The sequence below is a fragment of the Gopherus flavomarginatus genome, chromosome 1 (genome assembly GCF_025201925.1).
Source record: "Gopherus flavomarginatus isolate rGopFla2 chromosome 1, rGopFla2.mat.asm, whole genome shotgun sequence".
Classification (NCBI taxonomy): Eukaryota; Metazoa; Chordata; order Testudines; family Testudinidae; genus Gopherus; species Gopherus flavomarginatus.
The window spans coordinates 90,463,929-90,482,434 of record NC_066617.1 but is presented as its reverse complement, the minus strand read 5'-3'; the positions used below and the strand labels follow the sequence as shown (position 1 = coordinate 90,482,434).

The 18,506-nt window shown below is 39.9% G+C and overlaps 1 protein-coding gene across 8 annotated transcripts in view; it reads right to left on the bottom strand.

The window, feature by feature from the left end:
- Positions 1 to 18,506, bottom strand: part of APAF1 (apoptotic peptidase activating factor 1) — a 91,135-nt gene that overhangs the window by 33,774 nt on the left and 38,855 nt on the right. For 6 of the 8 annotated variants that reach the window (XM_050934523.1, XM_050934524.1, XM_050934496.1 and 3 more), the window contains 6 exons: positions 18,050 to 18,181; positions 15,877 to 16,002; positions 10,656 to 10,817; positions 4,134 to 4,262; positions 3,243 to 3,368; positions 2,566 to 2,685 (listed from right to left, as the gene is read on the bottom strand). In XM_050934523.1, coding sequence (XP_050790480.1) covers positions 2,566 to 2,685; positions 3,243 to 3,368; positions 4,134 to 4,262; positions 10,656 to 10,817; positions 15,877 to 16,002; positions 18,050 to 18,181 — 795 coding nt within the window. Of the gene's footprint in view, positions 1 to 2,565; positions 2,686 to 3,242; positions 3,369 to 4,133; positions 4,263 to 10,655; positions 10,818 to 15,876; positions 16,003 to 18,049; positions 18,182 to 18,506 lie in introns of those variants that run through there. The other 2 variants (XR_007771437.1, XM_050934538.1) reach the window with 2 other exon arrangements.

Genomic DNA, 18,506 nt, shown 5'->3' with positions numbered 1-18,506 from the left:
CCATGCAAAGGAAATCAGCAGAACAATCAGTTTCAGCTATCCCCTCACACTACATATTATGGACAGCCAGAACAATTTTTTGAAGTTCACCCAGGAAGGGCTGCCAGGCCTCCTGCCAGACAAACATGGCCTGATACAAAGCAACTGAAATAGTTGCTCTCCTCGTCAAAGGCAGGTCTAGATAACACTGGTTAAAACTCTGGAGACCTATCTTCATTAGCACTCACACTACTGCCACCACTAGTAAAGCTGCAGTAGTGGGAAATGTGAAGAGAAAAAGCTCCTGTAGATAGAGCCTGAAGAATTTAAAATAACCACTAAAACTGAATACCAGACTAAAAGAACCACTGGTCTACTGCGACATGACAGTTCATGTGTCTCTGCATTTTGTGTGTTATGCCAGATTTTTCAGAGGATAGATTAAGTATGGAAGAGTTTTATCAGTCTCCCAATTACTTCATTCACAGTTCTTTAGAGATTCATGGAATTGATCTGAAGGCAGCATTTAGCTCTAAAAAAAAAAGTAAAACTTGAAAGAAAAAGTCAGTGGCTATAACACCACATACAAATGTTTTTGACTCCCTTATCAAGAAACACCGAATTCTACTTTCCATTTGAAATGTTATGGTTAAAACGAAAGTCAAAAACCCAAAACATTAAAAAGCCAGAAGACAAACATACATATATGTACACAGACAATAAGACTCAAACAATTATACTTGAAAATAAAGGCTTAATGAAGACGAATTATAGGTGAACAAATAACAGAATTGGGGGAAGATGCTGATTCCTTAACATTTCATTCAGTGCTCTCAGATAAGAATATTGATAATGTTGACATTAGACAGTTGTCATTCACCAGAAGAAAATTTTTAGAATTTGACAGTCTGAATTACTACACAGGAAATGTTGATCACTTTGCTGGTGCCATGCAATATGGCGTTCAGTTTTCACAGCTACAAAAGTTAGTGCCATTGCTTTAAAATGCATCACTTCAGCATAAATTCTTGTGGGATCTGCAGAAGGACTAGTGAAGTCATACACACAACTGTCTACTGAGTAAAAAAAGTTCCCCCTTGTCATTACTGATGCTTTAAATTTTTCAATTTGCTTTGGGTAGAAAAGGCGTTTTAAAGGCTGAAAAAATTCTTTCAGCTACAAGGATTATCTCATTCTGTCTCTTCCATGGCCTACAAACACTTGGTGTATCCCCAGCAAGCAAGATTTTTAGATAGTTTGTATTAGGATCCAGTTTCCTTAGTGCCTCCACGTGCAGAACTCCCACAGAAGACACAAGTTGCACATGGATGGGCAGAATTTGGTCCATAATGGGTATTATACCTAAGATGCTGTTAGCATCCCCACACAGCAAGAAATCATTCAGAAAGGGTTAGTGACAAAGTATTCCACCCTATCTATTTTGTCAGATGTACTGGGGTCTTGTAAACACATTCTGCAGCTACTTCTTGTCCCCAAAGAAACTGTCGAGAAAAGTCTAAATTATTTAAATTCTGCCCACCCCACTATTTATGCTCTACTTTCAATTTACCCTTGTTTTAGAACTTTTTTGATACTCCAGGATTTTACAGCTCAAGGATTAGAGAGAGAGGTCTAAACATGCCAAAACTATGAGAAAATCTGGATCCAAGCCTTGTGGCTTGGGTCCATCTTTGTAAAGGATGGATTCAGGATCTTTTAAGACAACCTGCGTTACAGACATACATACATAAAGATGATGCAAAAATTTGTATAGGGAAGGCCATTAATTGACAACTTAGTATATTTCAGTAATTGTCTGATCGGACTTCTAAAAATATAAAAAGTTAAACTGCAACATACTTACATGAAAGGAATTGTTGACATTTAATATGAAAAACATTTTGACAAATTCTGAAGAGACAGCATTTTGTAACAAAAAATGAATATAAGCATGTTTTCTTGTAAGCTACTGTAGTTAAGCATGTCAGTGTTCTAAATTAGCTACACTAGCCACTTGATGCGTCACTTTTACAGGATGTCACACCACATAACTGATATAACTTGACAAAATTATGGAAGGATACATGCTAATTCAAAAATATTTCTATTACGAAAGTGAAGGCAGCTACATGTGTGTTTAAAGTATTTGGTATGCTTAATTTCTCCAGCGTATCAACAACAATTTGTATTTTTAGCCCATACAGAAATATTGTACCCAAAATTAATAAAATATAAGGTATACATCTAGTAAAGAACAGTTATTTTACATCAGAAAAGGTCCTCTACTCTTCTCAATGCAGTTAAAAAGGAAGATATGCAAATTGAAGTTAAGGGAAAAAGCCCACAAACTTTAACAAGTCTTGCTCATTAAAATAGCCATAGCTCCTTTGTCTGGACCTAATGTACAGTAATTCAATCCTTTAAAGAGTAAATTACGGAACACTAGCCATTTACATGCCAGATCCAAATGCTTAAAATCAAAAAGAAAAAAAAACTTAATTCTTAATGTGCTTTTTCTGTAGATTAGAGAGACCCTCGGGCATATTATTGATTTATGAATTGAACTCCATACGGAAATACACTTACTTGTAGATGTTGCTGATTGAGAATTGCTAAAACCATCAGTCCATCATCCTGGAACACGACATCTAGTTCACGTTTTAACACAAGAGCAGAGGACTTGCACACCTTACTTGACTCCCAGATCTGTTAAAGGGAATAATGTATCAAAGGTTCTATAAAGAACAGGATATAAAACTTTCAGTCAATACATAAGGGTACATACAAAAAGTAAGAAACTCATAAATGGAATCATTTTAAATCATTGAGAATTACTGCTCAATACTTATAATGGTTTTCAGCTATTAGATTACTAGGAAGGGATGTACAATCCAAACAGATAAAACGCAATATTGATATTTTTCCCATACTGACTGACTCGCCTATACTTCTACTCAGAGAAGTCACATGCACAAAGTTCACCGGTTCCTAACTTGAAATCAAAGAAAAGAATTTTTAAAATGAAAGTACCAGCTATTGCATTATATATTTCATTTGCATAAGAAGTATGAATACTGATTATGGAAGTCGGGAAAGAAACAACAAGAAAGAGAACAGGGTCACCTCTGCTAATGGTAGCACTGCAGTTTATCACAGGAATTTAAAGATCAAAAAATATAGCACAGATATTATACACAAGTGTGTATCCTAAACAAGTAACAACATGTAAACATGCCCATACAACTGGAAATAAGTTACCTTACCCTAATTGTCTGGTCATCCGACGATGTCAGAAATAAAGATCCACCAGGAGAAAATGTCACACAGTGAATCCAACTCAGATGTCCTCTGCAATCAGCTACTTTTAAAAAAGATTCTGTATTCCATAACTGCAGCAAAAATATAACAAAGCAAGAGCCCAACTATATCACCACTACATTCTAGGTACGAAACACAAAGCACATACAATAGTACCTAAGGACATACCAATTTTTTCTACTAGTATTTGCTTTCAGTCCTCATCCTGAATATACTAACTGTAACATGGAGTTGTCTTCTGCTGTCACTATTTACTATAGATATTTATTCTTTGAAAGATCAACCTTCTCAGTTGTATAATTAAATCACTCTAATATATGTAGTGCTCAAATGTAGACTTAAATGTGTCTGTTTTAGAAAATATGACACTCAAATGTTTTGGGACTAGAATGGATGAATTAAGTATTCCATCCACTACTTAATGTTTTTCACTTGGCTGAATGGTCAAAAGCCCTGTAGTGTACCGGTATAACGTACAAGAGTCTTTTATACCATATTATCTCTTGAAGACTGAGTTTTTCTGATTTATTTTTCTTTTAACACGTACGGTTAAATAAAATGTTCATTTTGCGGCTTACGTAAAAATATAAAAACAATATTTCACCATTCAAAATTATAACTAATAAAATGGGTAAAAAAATAAATAGAAAATGAAATTAAGATATTACATTATGTGCTAAGAATACTAAAGTAATTAAATTCATTTTGCACACATACGCACACGTGCAGTTATTGAAAAGTTCTAGCTCTCCAAAACTAATGGATTTAGACACCCCATTTTCTCCATATAGTATCCCAGGAGGACTATTTAAATTATGTTAAGGACAGTCACTTACCTCAACAGAATAATGTGATAAAGCAACTGCTACCAACTGATTGCCAGGACAAAAGTCACAGTACTGGATTGTACTGTGGTGACTTATAAGGACTTCTGCTAACAAGTCACTGGTTATAACATCAAGAAGCTGCAAACATATAAAATTATAATAATTATACTGTATTATGACTATTACTTAGCTGCTCAGTAAAAACTGTATAAGATTTATATATACTTTACTGCTGGCAAGTAATTAACTATGATCATTAGTAGTAGTTTAAAACACTCAACAACATGTATTCACCAACTGGGAAGAATGTGGTTTCTTAAATTAAACAGACTCACTCCTTTCTCAGAGACCTTATATCAGGGGTCAGCAACCTGCGGCACGCGTGAAAAAGACTGCACGCAAGCTGATTTTTAATGGCACACTGTTACCTGCCACGGTCCTGACCCCACTTAGTCCCTCCACCCACTGCTCTCTCCTGCGGGGGCGGGAGGCAGAAGCTTCGTCCTGACAGCAGCCAAGCTCCCTACTCCCTCGATTCTTCCTCCTGCCCCTCCTCTTCTCCTTCCCCTGCTGATCAGCTGATCATCCTTGTGAGGGGGAGGAGGAGGGGGAGGGGAGCCACAGCGTGCTTACTGCTCCCTGGAGGAGGCAGAGAAGAGGTGGGGACAGACGGGGCCCTGGGGAAAGGGGTGGAATCAGGGCATATCGCCTGGATGAGCCGAGCACCCCAGCCCTCTGCCCTGACCCCTGCACCTCCCCACACACACCCAGCCCTCTGCCTTGACCCCTGCACCCCGTCACACACACCCAGCCCTCTGTCCTGACTTCTGCACCCCCTCACATACACCCAGCCCTCTGTCCTGACTTCTGCACCCCCTCACATACACCCAGCCCTCTGTCCTGACTTCTGCACCCCCTCACATACACCCAGCCCTCTGTCCTGACTTCTGCACTCCCTCACATACACCCAGTTCTAACTCCTGCACCCCCCACACATACCCAGCCATCCCACACCATGACTCCTGCACACCGTCACACACTTCCAGCCTCCGTTCTGACTCCTGCACCCCCCCACATACTCAGCCCTCCACACCCCATGCCCTGACTCTTGCACCCCCCACATCCCCACCCCCACCCTGAGCACCACATGGGAGCTCCTGCACTCACCCCCCCACATTCGCATCTGCACCCCTGGTCTGGGGTCCCAGCCGCCAGCGCCGCTCAGCCCGCTACCAGTCTGAGGTCCTGGCTGCTGGCCCCTTATCAGCCGGGGTCTCGCAGGCCCCGCTCAGCCTGCTGCCAAACTAGGTGAATGGAACCGCAGGCCGGCAGCGGGCTGAGTGGGCCAACAGCGTAATATCAGCATTTTAATTTAATTTTAAAGTAAGCTTCTTAAACATTTTGAAAACCTTGTTTACTTTACATACAATAATAGTTTAGTTATATAATACAGGCTTATAGAGAGAACCTTCGAAAAATGTTAAAATGTATTACCGGCACGCGAAACCTTAAGTTAAAGTGAATAAGTGAAGACTCAGCACACCACTTCTGACAGGTTGCCGACCCCTGCCTTATATCATTCAAGTATTTATTTAAAGCATATTTAAATACACACTTTAATACAAAATAATTATTCCTGAAGGAATTCTGCACAAAAAAAAAGAAATTATGTGCACAATATTTTAAAATTCTGCAAATTTTATTTGTCAATAAATAAATGTGGAGGCTCCAGCATGGCAGTGAAGAGCACAGGCCACTGGCTGCACAGAGTGGGAGATCACCCTGCAGCCCCCCTCCTTCACCCAGTACACAGACTTGGTGAGGCTGCACCTGACCTGACACAGCACAAGGTCCGGGCCTGCCCCAGAAACATCCCAGGGCCCTGCCTCTCTGCACCAGGCGCAACAGGTGTGGGCATGCAGGCTCAGCCCAGCAGGATCCAAGTGTGGAAGGGCTTAGTGTGGGGGGATCCAGGTGTGGGGTGAGAGGGTTCTGTGCAGGGCGGTCTAAGTGCGGGCAGCTCAGTGGGGGGGCGTTCCAGGTGCAGAGGGGGAGGGAGAATCTGGGATGTACAGGCTCACTGGAGGGTTTTGGTGCAGGGGCAATCAATGGGACTCTGAGGGGGTCCAGTTGATGGTGGTTGGCCCTCAACAGGGGGGGGATGGGGCTTGGCGGGGGGAGCGCATGGGAGGGTTTAGTAGGGGGGCGGGGGCACGGATGAGGGGGTCCAGTTGATGGTGGTTGGCCCTCAACTGAGGGGGGGATGGGGCTCGGCGGGGGGAGTGCATGGGAGGGTTTAGTAGGGGGGCGGGGGTCCGGATGCTGGGAGATTGGGGCTTGGTAGGGTGGATGTCTAGGGGCAGCTGTTTGGGTTTCAATGGGTCTCAGTGTGGGGGGGCTCATTGGGGTGGTCTGGGTGCAGGGTGGGGCTCATGAGGAGGTGTAGGAGGATGGGATTAGGGGGTCTGGGTGCATGGCGCTGCGGATGCAGGGGCTAAGGCTCGGTGGGGTGGGGTTTCAGGTGTGGGAGGCTCAGCAGTGCCGTTTAGGTGCGGGGGGGGGTTAGGTATGAGGGCATCCAGAACATGGGAGTTGGGCGGACCAGGAAGTGGCGTACAGGGAGTTGCTCCCATGTCCAGTGACCCCTCCCCCCATAGCTGAGGAGCAATGGGGCAGGAAGTGGGGGGTGGAGGGGCTGCAGAGTTTCCTGCAGCCGGGTCAGGATTCTGGGGATGGGGTTGCTCCTTGCAGGGGAAGAGCAACTCCTGTCCTCTCCCAGCTCAGCAGAGACTAGCAGCTTAGCCAGGCGCAGGGTAGGAGCCACCAGCCAGGGCATCCCTATCCCCTGAAATGATTTACCTCTCCACTGGCTGCCCACACTGCTGGGGACAGGTGCATGACTGCTCGTGGCCGGGAAGCAAAAAAATCTGCATGGGACATGAATTCTGTACATGTGCAGTTGCACAGAATTCCCCCAGAATATTAAAAATACATAGTATTTTTTACCTCAAAACAAGCTACATTGGCTTTATAGGTACTCTTAGAACACTGTGTAAATGAAAATTTTTCTTTTAAATATTTGTATTATGCAGCCAATTCTTAAAGGAAACAATTTTGCATTAGTACTGGCTCCATCAACTATAGTCAACATGATGTAAAACTAACTTTTCCTCAGTCATTTCATTTTTTCAGATCACCAATTATTATTAAATTAAATCTGGTAAGTAGTCCATTATATACTATTTATTAAATAAAGCCTTTTTGAGTTGTACAACTAATCTTGAAAGTATCTTATTTCTGCATACCAGAACTCAAAGGCTGAATGCTTTATCAAAACTCTAACAAACAGAATGCTAATCCTACGCCAATTTTTAATCCTGAGCTACTTCAATAATTCAGTTGTAAAAGCCTGAAAAAAACTGAGATTATAATACTTTTTACAGATCCAGACTAACACGTCTACCCCTCTAATACTTCATAATACTAATTATCATATAATGGCAAAATTAGACTTTGAATCATCTCCTGACTCAATCCACAATGGTTTGACATCATTTCTAGCTTCCCTCAAATGTCTTTAAACAGGCTACCATAATTTAGTAGTTCACAAACAGAGCTGTACCTTTCCCTTCATGGAGCACATTTACAGTGTTATCCATGTGTCTCTATACCCACTAGTGCAGGGTGTCACACCTACAGCCTGCTGGCCACTTTCATCCATCTGCAGCTCCCTCTGTGCACAAAGAGGACCTGGCCTGCTGCTGCTCCTCCACAGATTATTCAAAGGGGCCATGAAGGAGGAGCAAGCTTGTGCGGGGTTAGGGCTTCCCTTCTCCTGCTGTTGTCATCAAGACTTTCAAACTAGTTTTACATCCAGTTAGCTGCTTTGCTTCCCCTCCACTGCAGCTACCACAAAAGATTCAAAGGAGGGGCAGCTTTTCAAATGCCCAGGGAGGCTCCTGTAACATAAGCCTCCAGGGCTCTCTAAACTATGCTGATGTCTCTCCACAGTCCCCAGAGCTCAAACAGAAGATACTCATCCAGAAGTCCTGGATTCAGTGCTTACAAAAGACCTAAGCAAGGATGTTGGCTATGGTGTCTGTAACCCTAGAACACAATCTGCTTCCAGAACTAGAAAGAAAAATCAAGAACTCTGATTCCCAGCGCTCTGTGTTGCACAAATATTACGCAACCCTTTGGCAGTGTGTTGCGTTCCCCTTTGTGGGCTGGTCCACATATCAGCATGCTTTCTCTCTCACCAGTTACTCCAATGGCTAAAGTGGAACAGGTCTCTGCAACAAATCTGAAAATTAGGAGTTCAAACCCTGCTGATATCAATGTGCAGTTTGGAGGGATGTGGGGGGTTAGTATAAAGTCTCTGCAGTAATTGTAGGCATAATTTATATTGCAAAATATTATATTTAAAAAGGAATTTGGATTCTGTGTTAGTAGTTGTCTTAGTGCCGTAGTTTTAGTGTTGGTATTTCGGTTAATGGAAGCTGTCCTTCTAAGACGGATGTTGATAAATTGGAGAGGGTTCAGAGAAGAGCCATAAGAACGATTAATGGATTAGAAAACATGCCTCACAGTGACTGAATTATTTGAGCTTAACAAAGAGAAGGTTAGAGGGTGATTATAGTCTATAAGTATCTACATAGGGAACAAATATTTAATAATGGGCTCTTTAATTTAGCAAGGAAAGATAACACACCATTCAATGGCTGGAAGCTGAAGCTAGACAAATTCTGACTAGAAATAAAGCATGTATGTTAAATAGTTAGAGTAATTAACCATTGGAACAATTTACCAAGGGGCACAGTAGATTCACATCACTGACCATTTTTAAATCAAGATTGGATGTTTTTCTAAACTATATGTTCTGAGAAATATTTTGGAGAAGTTCTATGACGCGTGTTATTCAGGTCAGACTAGATAATCAAATGGTCCCTTCTGGCCTTGGAATTTGTAAGAACAGGATGTGGCAGACGGAATGTTTGAGATGTAGTGTAACGTGAGAGAGATTTTGCCTGTGTCTTCAGAGAGGGGCGGACCCTGAATTTGTGAAATCCAGAAAGGATAGAATTTGATTTAATAAGTTTATATTTCCAGAAAACAAGTCTTGTTCTCAAAGGCCTTAGGGCACTGCTAATGAGCTACAGCACTTTTCACTTTTAGATTACCAGTCTAAATCCTTCCTACGTCAGCAGGGATTAAAAGTTGTTCCCATATAATGGAAGTTCAGCAGACCCTACATTAGAAGAGTTTTCAAGTCCCAGTTTCAGCTCTGCTGTCAAACTCACCACAATGTTCTGAGACTAGATTAAGATCTATATGGTAGGGAATTCTCTTACCATGTGCTATGCATTGTACAGACACAATGAGGGCTTGATCTTGGTTATGTTCTCGCATGAGAACTCCTGCAGCAGGGGCCAAAACTGCCTTACTCACTACAAGTTTTTGAAAGTTTGCAATACCGTTTTTTTTTTTTTTTTTAAACACACACACACACACACACACACACACACACAGGAGGTGGGCAAGAGATCAAAAATCAGAAAGCAGACAAAAAACACATGGTTTAATTTTTTTAATTCACTATTTTGGGTCGGGTCTGATTTTTTTTTTTTTTTAAACTTTTGAGGTTTGCAATACTGCATGCTTTGTAGATCCAGAACCTGATTTCTAGAGGTGCTGAACACACACCTTAAGTGCTGAGCACCTGCAGCTCCTGTTATGAAAATGTAGTTCAGAATCTTAAAGAACACAGCAACCTGCAGTCTAACCATATTATTCCACTTTTCTCAAAACAAAAGAACCTTTTGTTTGATATTAGCGGAATACTGTGGGCCACACACTGCCATTGATTACATCTGAACAATACCAATGGTTTTAGTGAGGATTACTGACCTAACTAAGAACACAGTTTTCAGCAAGCAGTTTTAACTTTCAGGTTAATTTATAAAGCTCCATACAATTTCTGAATAATCTGTTTTATAAATTTGAAAGTCAGAATTGCTTCCCCTCCTTAGTACACTATATTTCATTCCAAGTCTTCCAGCCAGTAGTGTAATCGTACCACCAATCCTTAGAACAGCATTTCCCAAACTTTGTAAATTGGCCCCTCCTTTAGGAAAATCCCTGGACTCTTGCCATATATTGCTATAAGCCCTAAAGATTTTATTTTATACATCATCTGCACTGTCTGCTCCTAGCTAGTTTTTCATACCCCATTTTGTTAAGTGCTACCTCAGAATATGAAGAAGAGGCCAGTCACAGCTGCTCATACCTCTCTCCTGCCCACATATCTAAACTAGTGAATCTTGATCTCCAGGACAGTTGCACTGTAGGAACAAGCATAATTCAAACATTTTTTTCCTCTTATACTATAAAACGTCCCTGCTATCCTCCACTAACAATTTGTACCAAAAAACCACACACATTTTGGCAACAAAGCATTTTTTAAATTTGACTAAGGTAAAACAAAACAGACCACAGGAAGAAATAAGAGTTTGAATATTATGAAGTACTTACTAAAAGCCGATTTTTGGCTGCCACCATTATTGTAGCACAATTTGCTGACCAGGAGCAACACTTCACTAACACTTCCACATCATCCTGGTGTTCATCTGCATTTCTGAAGAAGTCTTTTATATCAATAGTTTTCAGTTCATTTGCTGAACACACTTCCCAAAGCTTCAAGAACAAATATATTAAAATCAGCCTTAAAAATCAATTAGTGTAAATGACAGAAATTAGCATTAACTGATTGCAGTACTGATTAGGTTATTCAAAAGCACATACAATATTTTTAATTTAATTTTCCAGATCAACTGGAATGTTACTGTACATTCATGTATGCAAACAGGTCAGAGCGAAAAGAAGATAGCCCCTCTACACTGCTGTGTTGAGATTGCACTTGAATGCATACTCAGTTCTGGGCATTTCTCTACCAGAGAGGTATTGCAAAATTGGGGGAAGTTCAGAAGAGAGCAACAAAATTATTGTTGACCTTTAAGGAAAGATTAAAAGATCTTATATGCCCTACCTTACCTGCCCTTTCCCCCAAAAAAAGACATAGGGAAACATAACATAATACACTTTAATCTTTGTTGTTTATGAAATGCATTTAGTTATAGGTTATGTTTATCTATTAAATATTAAAATTGCATAAAGCAGTTTTCCCTCAAAGTTATTATAAACATATTTCAGAGAAAAACCTAACATTTCTGGGTTTAAAATGCAAGACTATTTTATAATCCCTAACAGAAAGAATGTTTTCTTTTATGGATTACGTTTATTGTAGTTTTTCATGTGCATACCACAAAGTAAAAAGAGCACAACATACATTCCTGTAAGCATGATGTTTAATATATATGCCGTTATGTACAAGACTATTTTGTATTAAATTAAAATGTTTTGAAGAAATTTCCAGTTTGGAAATTGAAAAACTTTGTACTGAATGTCTACATAAACATATTTTACACATTCCACAGGGACTTAGTTGCAATTTTTCCAACAAAACTTCGACATTCAAATATTACACTTCTGTATCTGTTTGCATATTTTATATATATATTTTCCTATCAATCTATTTTTTAAAACTATCTACACAATCCCTTCAGTGGGAAGCACTGAGGCCATAGAAAAACTATAGGCCAGCTACTACTGACTTTCTGAAACCAAGAAAATACAATTGCCTATGGTAACCCTCTTTACTTTATCCTAAAATTCTACCAACCAGATGTACTATCAAACTTCCGTCTTTACCTGACATTTGTCCAACTTTTGTCGAGATGCTCACTAGCAGAAACTATTGGTGAATGGTAGTTTATTAAACATCACAGACAAACTTTGTGATCAACTTTTTTCTTTTTTACAAACGTTATTTTAGATTTCCCTTTATGGCTAAATGAGATTATTCATCATCATCGAGTCCCAAAATAGAAATAAAGCACACACAATTCTAGACATAATTTAAGTAATAACATAACAGTAGTAAAAATAACAGAGTCCTCGTGGAACCTTAGAGACTAACAAATTTATTTGGCCATAAGCTTTCGTGGGCTAAAACCCACTTCATCAGATGCATGGGGTGGAAAATACAGTAGCAGGTATATATACACACAGTACGTGAAAAGATGGGAGTTGCCTTACCAAGTTGGGGGGGGAGGGGATCAGTGCTAATGAGACAATTAACAGTAGCAAGGGAGGAAAAATCATTTTGTAGTGGTAATGAAGGTGGCCCATTTCAAACAGTTGACAAGAAGGTGTGAGTAACAATAGGGGGAAATTAGTATGGGGAAATTAGTTTTTGTAATGACCCATCCACTCCCAGTCTTTATTCAGGCCAAATTTCATGGTGTCCAGTTTGCAAATTAATTCCAGTTCTGCAGTTTCTCGTTGGAGTTTGTTTTTGAAGTTTTTGCTGACAGACTAACAGAGCTAGCATTCTGAAACATAATAGTAGTAGTCACCTAAGTCCTGTGACGCAAGTGAGATTTTTTTATTTGCAAAAAACCTCAAATTAACTTTACCTGTAGAACAATAAACCCAGATAATCCTTCACCCCAGAGTAGCTACAGTAACTCCTCACCTAACATTGTCCCGGTTAAGTTGTTTCGTTGTTACATTGCTGATCTATTAGGGAACAAGCTCCTTGAAAGTTGCGCAGTGCTCCTTTATAACACCCTTTGACAGCTACCTCCTCTGTCCACGCTTGCAGGATTCTCTGGAAGAGCAGCTCCTCCTCATGGCGATTAGAACCAGAGGGGGCTGGGAGCAAGCAGCTCTCCTAAGTTCCCTGTAAAGTATGTGGCTCAGCAGCTGCCCAGCAGCAGTTCAGGTGTCCCTCCGCCCACTGCCATGCTGCTCCTGCCCTGCCCTCTGCCTTAGAGCTGCTCCTGGGAGCTTCCTACTTGCTGGTGGGAGGGGAGGGTTTGCTGATATCAGGATGTCCCCCTGCTCCTGCCCCCCCTCGTACCCCCTCTCCACAAAGCAGAGGAGGGGGACGGGGCTTAGCGACAGAAAGGAGAGAGCTTGCTGGAAGCTGCTGCTTCTTGTCTGAACTGGATGATCTGCTTAAAAGGGCAACATACTTGAAGTAGGGTTACCGTACTTAAAGGGGCAATGCACATCACTCTCATTCTCATTCATGCATGCACCCTCCTCCCTCAGCACTTTGGAAAGTCAGCACCTGTGCAGCCCTTTATGTGCTGTCAGGAGGAGAGTGGTGTGCTCCATCTGGATAGCATGGGCTCATCATCATGTTAAGTTTTTTCAGGGAAATGTTTGCAGCTACTGCCCAGCATCTATTGTGTTTCCTCCCTCCTGCCTCAGTCCACGCTGCCTTGTAGAGTGTGAGGCTACATTAACAACAGCGTATTAACCTTTGAGGGCTCAGCCAAGTGCTAGTTCATAATTTAGCAGCAAGGCATTCCCTGGGAAATATTCCACTCTCTTACTCCACCACCTCAACCAAGCTTCACAGTCATTCATTGCTGTGTACAATATTAAACTGTTTAAAACGTATACTGTATATGTATATAATGTCTTTTGTCTAGCGAAAAAAATTCCCTGGAACCTAACCCCCTCATTTACATTAATTCTTATCAGGAAATTGCATTTGCTTAACATTATTTCGCATACAGTCGCATTTTTCAGGAACATAACTACAACATTAAGTGAGGAGTTACTGTACACATATAGGTGACTTTGACCTTGACTGTACTGAAGTAGAGCACCAGCAAAAAGAGATCCTCCACTTCTGAGCATGCAATTGCACAAATAGCAGAAAATGCTGAACAGTATTAACTAAAAGAAAAAGCCTAGACTGATTTTTCTGATGCAGTAAAAGATGTGGCTTTCACATCATCTTCTGCTATGTGCTCTCAGGAAGTGAAATCATAGGCTGAATATTCACAGGTTAAGGTGTAGAATTTGAACTTTCCTCACCACACAGATGAATGATAGATGAAAGTAAACAAATTGTTCTCGAGCACTGGAGTCTTAAAAGAAAATATACTGAAACTAAAGTTTATGTCACAGCATACCAAGTGCTTCATTGTAAATGCAAGAATTCAAAAATAAAGACTGAAATTTCTTAGAATGGTTAGAATGAATATTTGTCCGTATCAAAAAATACATACTGGATATAAATGGAGTCCTAGTAAACTAGGCACATTTTTCAAGGGTAGTTTATTGTACTGAAATTATTATTCTGAAGAGTGACCATGATTAAACTGCTCTCAAGATAGACTATATGAAACTCAAATTAGATCTGTCTGCAGCAGGAAAGTTTAACTTTATGTTGTATAAGAAGCTCAGCACAAGGGGGACTGGTGTATCGAAATGAGATACCAAAAGAATTCTGTACGTAAACTTGCACTGAATGAGTTGATGTTGGAATAGTTTGCTGGCACTCATTCTTTGTGAGTATTTTGCTTTTAAATGTCCTGCTTCCCTGAAGCATGCTAGAGAATTAACAATGCCCACCTGGCTGGCTTCTTTGTATATTTTCTCTGAGCAGCTATCCAAAGTGATTGTTCTTTGTTCCCACAGAAGCATACAAGTAGCACAGAAGCATCAAGGGATCCTGTCCCAATCACAGCAGCAAAGGGTGGAGACAAGAGAAAAGCTAAATCTCCTCTCAGCTGGCACAGTGGTAGAACAGAAAAAGGAAAGATGTGGGAGAAAGACAAGAAATAGCAACAATTTTTCCCTAACAGCTGGGAGAAAAGGGCAAGAAGTAAGCAAGCAAAGCTTTCACTTCTTCCCAGCTGCCTAGGTTTGGGAAGAGCGCCAAGTAACCACAAGCCAAAGCTGACATGAAAGACGGGGACTGCTTTATGGTGGGACTGCTTCCAATCAGGGAGAATTCTGGGTTTCTGGCCAGGATATTGTACCTGGACCCAGCTAAGGAGGATACAGACAATCAGTCTCTAGACAGTATTTAAACCCACCATCTAAAAAGGATTCTGGTAAATTTTTCAAGCTCAGTCCCCAGATCTCATTGATTCATTCACCAAGACCAAACTAAACCACTTTTAACTTTCATTTTTTTTACAGCAGCTGCACTAGCATTAGCAGCTCTTTAACATTCCTGATTTAGCTTCTCTTACAGCAAGATAAAAGCTTCTTTGAACAGTGATTCTAAAATGGTACAAGCTTTAGGTTGTAATTGGCAACTATACCTCCCTTTCTAAAAAAAGAAAACATTACAGTATAGGGGAAAAGAGCTACCCTAACCAACCCCAACCCCCCTCCCAAACTTCTGCTTCAGCTCATTTGTGTAAAATTACATTAAATTCAAGAATACGTTAGTCATTCCTGACTATCATATTGAAGATATATTTTATATGCCAGATCTCCTTTCCAATCAATCTAAATCTTCTATTATACACATATGATTTAAAAATGTATCCCAAAAATCATTCTCTCAATTAGAAAAGTTACATGACAGGAAGGATGGTGAAGATAAAGGAGTAAAAATGAGACCCTGGGTTCTATTTCCATCTATGACGCAGAATTATTCATTTAATAAGTCATTTAACTTCTGAGCCTCGGTTTCTCATCTTTAAAATAGGAATGCCACTCAGCTACCTCACAGTGAAAATACTAGGCTTAATTCATTACCGTTTGTAAAAAGCTTTGAGATTCTTGAATACAAGGCAGTATTAAAATGTAAAGTATGTTATATAAGCCAATAATATAAATTTCCATTATAAAAAACAGACTGGTTATTTACAAAGCATACCTTTAATGTTCCATCTGATGAGCAACTAGCCACATATTTGTCATCTGGTGAAAATCTGCAGTGGCTTACAGAATTTAAGTGACCAAACATTGTATTTCGACAATACTTTTTGTTCAAATCCCACAGCTGCATAAAAGGCAAACACAAAAAAACTGCTGTTTAACCAAAAAACTGTCTAAAGCTAACAATATCAAAAAAACTTTCCTACCAAAACCAGGAATCCACATTCAAAAACAGAAAAAAAGCTTTAATTCAGATTTTTCTTCATATTCACAGCAACACAGGGAAGCCAGTGGCAACACTCATTTATTAAGTTACTTAAATTTTTATACTGACATTTTCAAATCTTACCTTGACCTACCAACTCATGTGAAAACTAAAAATTGCCCATCTTCACTAGGATTTACCTCAAGTTTTTAATTCACTTGAGTTAACTAACTCAAACTAAGAACATGCCTTTTTTTCCCCTAATGAAGACAAGGCCCTTGAGGGAGGGAGAAGGGTATGGAAAGTTTGCCTTGATCTCAATGCTTCTCAAACTACCTCCCTTTTATCTTATCTTCCTCTTGTCTTCCAAGTTCAGGAGAAGTTTATTAACAATTCCTAAACTCCCTCTGATCCCCTCAAATAGTCATACATCCTATTAATGTACTCCATTGAATCCACCCTTACTCCAAGGTCACTAATGACCTGCTAACTAAATCAAAAGGACACTATAATTTTTCTTTGTCTGCTGACTTCTGAACTTTTTGATCACACTCTCCTCATTTCTCTGAATCTATGATCTCACTCGATTCTCATCCTAAGTGGCGTTTCAGCATTACCTTTAGCGCAGTGATTCTCAAACTTTTGTACCAGTGACCCCTTTCACATAGCAAGCCTCTGAGTGCGGCCCCTAATTAAAAACATTTTTAAAATATATTTAACAATATTATAAATGCTGAAGGCAAAGTAGGGTTTGGGGTGGAGACTGACAGCTCATGACCCCCCATGTAAAAACCTTGTGACCTCCTGTGGGGTCCCAACCTCCAGTTTGAGAACCCCTGTTTTAGTGGCTTTTCTTAAGAATGACTTGGTGATTTTGGGTGCCCAATTTGAGATACCTTAAAGGGGCCTGAATTTTTAATGGGTGGGTATGTGTTGAGCATTTTTTGAAAAATCAGGTCCCTTTAAGGTGTCTCAAAAATTGAGGCATACAAAGTCACTAATCACATGAAAATCTTGTCCACTATCCTAAACCCTCATATATTCCCATGGTTTTTATTTCTTTTATAGCGGAAACATCTAAATCTGTCACTGCAGCCTGTCCCAACTCTCAATAGTCCTCTCAGATATATCCTCTAGGATGTCCAAGTGTAGTCTCTCCAAAACGGAATCTCTTCTAATTTTTGTTATCTGCCTCATCTCTATCAACAACTACAATTTACTATCAATTCTTATTTTTTGCAACCCAGGTGCCATTTGATTCGTCCATCTCCTTCTCATTTCTAGTTTCTTATGTCATTTATTTCCTCTTTTTATTATAGTTATAATCCAGCCCAATTGCTAAAATCTTCCACGCATTGGTCATTTTTGCCTTAATTACTAGTTTTCCTTTCTGATTTTTTCCTATTCACTTCTTCCACCCACTGCTCCCAATCATTCCAAAATGCAGTTGCTAAAAACATTTATTTCTCTTGCTACTTCAGCACAACCCTCTTCCCACTTGAGTCTTTCAATAGCTTTTTGTACCCTCTGACATATAGGCAAGGATCAGGATTTTGAAGATAATACATAATCTTTCCTTCTCCAAACTTTCTGCTCTTATCACTAGTCCATCACCAATCTTTTTCATTAGCCTTTTCTCAAACTCTCATCTTCATACCTTTTAGCATACAGTTCCCTACCGCTGGGGCAGCATCCTTGATCTCTTCAGCTAAGTGCCACTCCACCTCCTCGCAAGCCCCTGTAAAAACTCACTTCTAAGAATTCTACCTACCTTCTGATGAATTATCACTATATTCTTCCTTACCTGCGTTGTTGTCATGTGTCATGTCATATGTTTGTCTTATCTAATAACTTACAGAGTCAGCTTTTTGAGTCAAGGAACTTGTTTTATGGTACTTATAAAGTGTATGTACACTTCATTTTTACTAGTAAGCAACATAAAATAATCTCAGCATTTCCCACTTACCTTGATGTAAGTATCATTTGAGCAGGTGGCTAAGAGAAGTTGATCATTTGTGTTATTAAACTGGCAGCAGTTGACCTGTTCTCCATGTTCTTCGTATACCTGTACAAGCTGACCTGTTCTTGAGTTCCAGATCTAAACAGAATTGATTTAAACAAACAACCAAAAAAACTGTTTGAAATATATTCTATACAGTTATTAAAAACAACCGGGTGTGTGAGTTGTTTTGTTTTTTTGTTTTTTTTTAAACACACACAACTATGCTGGAACATTTAATATAAATTAAATGAACTTTTGTCATAAGTTTGTAACTATTTAACAGTATTTCTCCCAGTAATATTTGAAAGAAGAGGGAGAAAATGTGAAATTAAAATGAAAAAAAGAAAAATACTGTTATGGCCAAGTTGTAACAACTTGTGGTTAAGAGTGGAAAATAGAGGATGCTTTTAAAAATAACAGT